Source organism: Colletotrichum fioriniae, assembly GCF_027942845.1.
Source record: "Colletotrichum fioriniae strain IMI 355084 chromosome Unknown scaffold_1, whole genome shotgun sequence".
Lineage (NCBI taxonomy): Eukaryota > Fungi > Ascomycota > Sordariomycetes > Glomerellales > Glomerellaceae > Colletotrichum > Colletotrichum fioriniae.
In genome coordinates this window covers 5,755,914-5,762,182 of record NW_027076837.1, presented here as the reverse complement: position 1 = coordinate 5,762,182, position 6,269 = coordinate 5,755,914, and the positions used below count along the sequence as shown (strand labels likewise).

Below are 6,269 nucleotides of genomic sequence, written 5' to 3'. Positions count from 1 at the left end.
AGCCAGGAAAAGGGAAAGGGCACCCGCGTACCCAACCAGACAGCCCTTACCTGCCTTCTTTTTATTTCACGTCTCCTTCCTTTTGCCGACGCCCACTAGCAAGTTGTAACCAACCGTACCATCCATACCTCTGCCATCGCCGCCATTTCTACACCGCAGGCTCCCAGAGCAAGGTACATAGAGTACTTGACTACGTCCAACAACTTTAGCAGCCCGAATTGCAGACACTCGAAGAAACCCAACTTTGCCTCGCCCACGCCTGCAGGATCTCTACTCGCATCTAGGTACGGATACCCCCGTCTGTCTGGCTTGCTAGCTGTGCGAGGTGTGTCGGGCCCTACTACTGTTGACCGCGCTTGAGAGGCTCGGCTCCATCTTCGGTCGCTCGTCCCCGACTGGCGACTTCCTCCCAAATCGCACGAATCCGCCTCCACCTCCTTCTTCCTCTACCGTACACCTACCCGACCTTGGCCTACCTTACCCGCAAAAAAACATCATTGCTCCCACCGATTTCGTCGCGCCTTACTTCAACGAATGCCTGACTCTTCATGATGATCTCGCGCGTCTTGCAGCTCAGCCTGTCCTGTTCCAAAAGTCCATTGGCTTAAACTCCTGGCTTCCGTCTCCAATTGTTTGAGGGTCCCGACCAACCCACGGCCGGCCATCCAACATTCAAAGGGGACCCTGAAACGCTGCAGTCTACCCAAACCTTCGACTCTGCGACAACAATAGAAAATCGTCACTCTTCGCCCTCTCCCATCCTTCTTTTGTCGATCGCCGGCAGTTCATCATGGTTGAACGAATGGAACGGCCAGACAGGCCATCGGGGCCGCCTATGCCTCGCGGCTTGCCCGAGAATCCCGCCCAAGGTCGACGACAACTCCAGAAAGATGCAGCGCTCGGCAACATCCCTCCGCCGCCTCCCCTCCCGCCGATGCCCAAGGATCTCCGAAATCTTTCTACCGGCCCGAGCCTCTCAGCTTCCTCGCCCATGACCTCAGCCCAAGTCATCGCCCTCGCCCGCGATGCAATGCAGAGTGCCCTTCACGAGAACGAGTCTCAGGCCGCCGAAGCGAGTGCCGTGAGCAACGAACTGAAACCCGGCGTCACCATCGACTTGAGCCGCAAGGGCATTCAGAAACTCCCAGATGAGGTTGTTGATATTATTAAGAATGAGTTGGAGCGGTTCGTACACCTCGCATGCCTTCTTGTCCGACGGGGCTGCTTCTCTAACGCGCTTCTGTAGTCTCGCCCTATCGCACAACCAGGTCAACTCCTTCCCAGCCCGATTCTCCGAATGTACATCTCTACGATACCTCAATGTGCGGAATAATCAGATCAGGGAGTTTCCGCTGCCGGTTAGTTCCTCTTATTGGCAAATGCATCATTGGGACTCTGGCAGATTCTGACCAATACTCTAGCTCTGCGACCTGAGATCTCTCGAGATTCTTGACCTGAGTAAAAACAAGCTTCGTGCTCTGCCCCCTGACATTGTCAAGCTTGCTTCTTTGAAGGTCTTCTCCGTCCAGAAGAACCGGATCGAAGAGCTGCCCGTTGCTTTGTCCGACATGGTTTCGTTGCAGGTACTTAAATTCGATGGCAACCCTATCACATTTCCGCCTCGGGAGGTCCTGCAGGTGCAAGCAAGTAGCCCGCCAAACGAGGGCTACCTGAAAGAAAGCGAAGTCACCGAGGTGGCTGTCACTGCACACATCAAGCGCTTTTTAAGACAGCATACCATGAACGGCCGTGCAGAGTCAGACACGGCTGGTGAAGAATCCAGCGAAGGCGTGGAAACCCCACGTATGCCACCGATCAAGCGAGTTGTCAGCGGTCGGTTTCCTATCAAGGTCAATGGTACCGATATGCCTGATCTTCGATCCCCGAACCTGATTCGGCCTCCTCCTATTCCGAATCGGTCGCATTACCGAGGCTTGTCTCAGCAGAACACAGCCCTCCGCCGTCCTGGAGTTATGCCCTTGACGATAGGAAATGTCAACGAGCGCCTCAGAAGCAACTCAGAGACGTTGTTGCAGGCAACTCGTGGAGAACGCCCCGAATCTCGAGCAAGACGCATGGGCGTGGTATCTCAGAAGGCTACTCAGCTCGGCACCTTGGATGAGACCCAGGCCAACAACCGCTTCAGTCACTACAGAGGCCTGAGCCATGGTAGTGCCATGCAGCCGCCTCCCCCCAGCATGTCGGTCAAGAGCCCCAACAGCCCTGCAGAACCTTTCCTCCAGCGGCCGATTTACGTCAGAAGACTCTCGGTTCTCCCTGAACGCAGACGCGAGTCCAAGTTCTACGACCCTATTCTCGAGGCCGCCAAGGGCATTCTCTATGCCGTGTTTCAAATCCATCCCATGATCCAAATGCTTATGAGCTTGACGAGCGATGGTTCCTCCAAGAGATCTAGTCTTGAGATTGTCTTTTACAACACGAATTCGCATGTGGAGGAGCTGGAGCAGGAGATCCAGAAGCACGACCCTATGGTGGTGGGAGACGAGATGGCGGGCCGCGAGAATGAGAACGTCCATCGGGCGTGCCAGACTCTGGTCGGGGCATATACCCATGTCTGCACCCTTCTCGCCGGCAATATTGATTCATTTATCGACAACGGAGATCCGCGCTACATCCGCACTCTTCTGATGCTCATCTATAATAGCATCATGGAGATCAGATGTACTCTTGCCGCGCTGACACCAGAGGCTGGTTTGATCAAGCCCCCTACGCGGGCCATGAACATGAGCGATACAATCAAGCCCCACTCACGCGACAATTCCATCACGCCTACCGCTGAGCGGCTTGGGTTGGCTCAGCGACCACGGCCCGGCCCCATTATGCACAACCCGAGCAACCTCAGAGTTGCGACAGACGTGCCCCTTCCGTACCTGAACGGAATTAGCGGTATGAATGGCATGAACGGTATGAATGGAAACGTAGCAAGCCGTACAGCAACGCTCACTTCCGCAACGCCACGGTCAGGGGAATCGTTTGCCTCGGCCTCATCTGGGGGACGTAGCGTATCCGATTTCACCGAGGACGACAGACACTTTGAGAAGATTTTCCTCTCCCTGCGGAAATCGACACTGGTCGTCTTGAGGACTTTGCCCGATTTCCAGAACCACATGACTGTCCTCGCGAAGAGGGCAATGGGACGTCGCGCACCCGAGCATGAAATGATGTGGTGGAAGGCTCTTATTAGCAGATGCGGCACGGCAGTGCAGCAGACGGAGATGCTGCAGAGCCGCCTGTCACTAATCAAACTCAAGGAGCCTGGCCTTATGAACCAACCAGCCTTCAGAAGCTTGATCAGCAACTTCATTGACTCGTGGTATGAATTTGGTTCTCAAATTCGCTGGGCGTTCAATGAAGTCAGTCTCCCACCCGATACCAGGGTCCGACTACGCCCTATCCAGCAAACCATGAAGGATGCAAGGGATACTATTCTTCAGTCGCCTTGGAGCTACTTGTTGCGACAGTCCTCGAACCCCAACACGTTCAGCCCGAACGGTGGCCCAGGCTTGGCACCCATGCAGTTGCCAATGACCCCTCAGAGCGCAGCTTTGGGCCCTGCTGTCCAGGCGACGGTCCCTTCCACGCCGCAGAGTGCTTCCTTTGCCTCGGCCTTCAACGGCGGCGTCTTTGAGCGCGCGGATGCTCTCATTTCTATGGGTGGCCTCTCGATGTCTCGAAACGGTACGATGACAAACAGCTCGGCCGCTAGTTTCACCATGTCCTCCATGTCATCGCTATCATCCGACGGCGGTGCCATGACACCATCATCAGTCATTAGCCCTAATGGCTTCGGCCCTGGCCCGGTGCCACTGCGACTCAACGGTAGCAAAGTTGCCTTCTAGTCGAAGCGCAGAGCCACTACACCTTGGGATTCGCCGCACATTTTGGGGCAAAAAGTACGGATCGCAATCAAAGTAGATCTATCTTGTTTTTTTGTTTATACGGTGGTCTGGATGACCAACAACCGCATTTTGTCTCATTCCTTCATTCGCGCATAGCATTGGCGTCACGGTCGGACTCATTCACGGATGGTAGCCATACACTCATTTGAAAAAAAACACGCCTCGGGCCACTACGCAGGTCAAGGGGCGCATGTAATGTTATAGTCACGAAGCAAAGTGGATGCCATCTCCCTGCATACAGGACATGGGAGCGCGGGCACCAGAGAAATGGCCGCTACGAGTTCATGTGCCACGGTTACACATCAACTATTGCTGTCAGCTGTATATTAGATTTGGCCTATTGGCAAGTAGGCAAACATAACAAGCAAAGGTTGAACCTAAGCTTTATTTGGAAAACATGTGATTTTCGGCAGCCTTTGGCCCCTTCATGTGTTTGTGTTTGCTCAATCTAAGGAACATGGACAAAATACGCCTGCGGATTTGTCACATACGACCACACCCACCGGAGAACTCGGGATCCCGTCCGCTCTCCCATCGATAAACCGGTGAGGGCCGGAGTAGTAGCTGGGTCGGAGACGACCAGCGAATGCCCGGTGTTGTATGTTTCTTTTTTCGTAATGATTGCTTATCTATCTGACCTATAGGACGATCACTGCGATCCCATGGTGACCACATTGGGGGCAACCTAGATGATGAAGCACACTCCACGGCGCTTCCCACCACCCCTGTCAAGCCCTACGTCCTCTCTCTCTCTATGAGGCAAGAGAAGAAGAAGCGGACTCGGGCTTCTTCTCCCCCTCAACCTTGGCAAACAAGTCCCGCTGCGTGTCGAGGTAATCAAAGGCCGTCAGGGGCACGCCAAGGTGGCGGAGGATGCAGTAAGCGGAGCCGAGGTGGAAGTGGAAGTTTGGGCAGGCGTACTGGACGACGTACGAGTAGCCCGTGAAGCGGAAGGTGCCCATGGATTTCGTCTCCATGAGGATCTCGTCGTCCTCGCGGCCGGCGGGCATGGAGGTCTCCGGGTCGAGGGCGGCGAGGATGGTGACGGTGGCGTCGACGCGGGATTGGAGTTGCGGGAAGGTCGTTTCGTCGTCTGGGAAGTAGGTGTCTGGGGCGTGGGCTACGCGGGTGGCGAGGAATTTTGCCGTGTTGGAGATTGATTGGACTTGGTAGTCGAGGCTGTATTTGGGGGGGAGGGGGGAAGGTTAGCTGACGAGCTTTTTGTAAGTTTGTTCGACATTGAAATTGGGATGGAGGGAATAGGAGGACAAGGCGAGATGGAGGGTGTGGGACGACAGCTTACCTTCGCATATCTTCGATGAGTCTGAACTTGATCATCTCTTCTTGGTTGAGACCTTTGGCGATGCAGTGCTGTTCGGCTTTTGTGAGGATGACTTTGAGATTGCCCAGGTATTTGAGCATCATTGGGATGGACGCATTGTAAAGTGAGACCATGTTGACGTTGTTAATTTGGATAACTATGAGCTTCAAAATACTTGCTTGGGCATGTAAACGAAGAATCGGAAGGCTGATGAAGACAGAAAACGGGGAAATATGTGAGCAGAGGAGAGGAGTCCTTCTTATTCCATGTCACATCCTAAGATAGCCCGAGGAAGACTTCCAGTCTAATTGCGAGCGCCCGTTGAGTTCACTTCTCTACGTCAACATTATACTAGGTCGGCTACTAGTCTTGTCGATTTCAGGTACCATTCATACCAAAGATCCGTTTGTAATCCGGCTACCGGCATCATGTCTTTAATGTGGAACAGAAGAGACGGGTTGGGGGGTTTATAATTCTCAAGCGCTGACGTGAGACTACAATAGCGATATGGGATTGTTTGAAATCAAAGTCCTGCCTTTCCCGCGTGCGCGAGACTCGATGTGGTAAACAGCTTAGGGTCCGTAGGGAGACACTTTACCTATCGAGTCCAAAAGAAAGAACGTCGTGGAGTTCGTACTTGATCCTCCGGGACCGACCGGCCCCACTACCCCGCCATCTCATGCGGGGCGCTATCAGCCGATCCCGTCACCTCCTCTGATTCGCCGTCACCACGACTTACCTGATCGAGGCAGGACCGGTGATTCCTCTAGTGTATCCGTCCTGTACCTTAGGTAGGTAGATCGCGCAAAATTCTTAGAGATCCAAGGCGCAGACGTGGCTACGCAGATAACCTTACCTTTCTTTCCCCCCCGCCACCCGCATATTCTCCTGCTTTGCTTAGCTCACGATCCTTACGAGAGCTCTCTCCGTCTCCACGCCACGGAACCGGAAGCCTACAAGGTACACGAAAGAGCCCATTTGCCCACATTCTTATCCAGAGCAGGCAGTACTATTTGCGCCTGGGTGTT

The 6,269-nt window shown here is 54.0% G+C and overlaps 2 protein-coding genes across 2 annotated transcripts; one reads left to right on the top strand and one right to left on the bottom strand.

The window, feature by feature from the left end:
* Positions 1-790: 790 nt before the first annotated feature.
* On the top strand, positions 791-3,860 carry SOG2 (RAM signaling network component; the record flags this gene model as incomplete). The annotated part of the gene is made up of 3 exons (XM_053191869.2): positions 791-1,185; positions 1,247-1,358; positions 1,422-3,860. 3 exons carry the CDS (start codon positions 791-793, stop codon positions 3,858-3,860), a joined length of 2,946 nt encoding a protein of 981 aa, XP_053050477.2.
* An 812-nt stretch (positions 3,861-4,672) lies between these two features.
* Positions 4,673-5,375, bottom strand: N0V96_001493 (uncharacterized protein; the record flags this gene model as incomplete). The annotated part of the gene is made up of 2 exons (XM_053191870.1): positions 4,673-5,099; positions 5,224-5,375. 2 exons carry the CDS (start codon positions 5,373-5,375, stop codon positions 4,673-4,675), a joined length of 579 nt encoding a protein of 192 aa, XP_053050478.1.
* Positions 5,376-6,269: the final 894 nt, after the last annotated feature.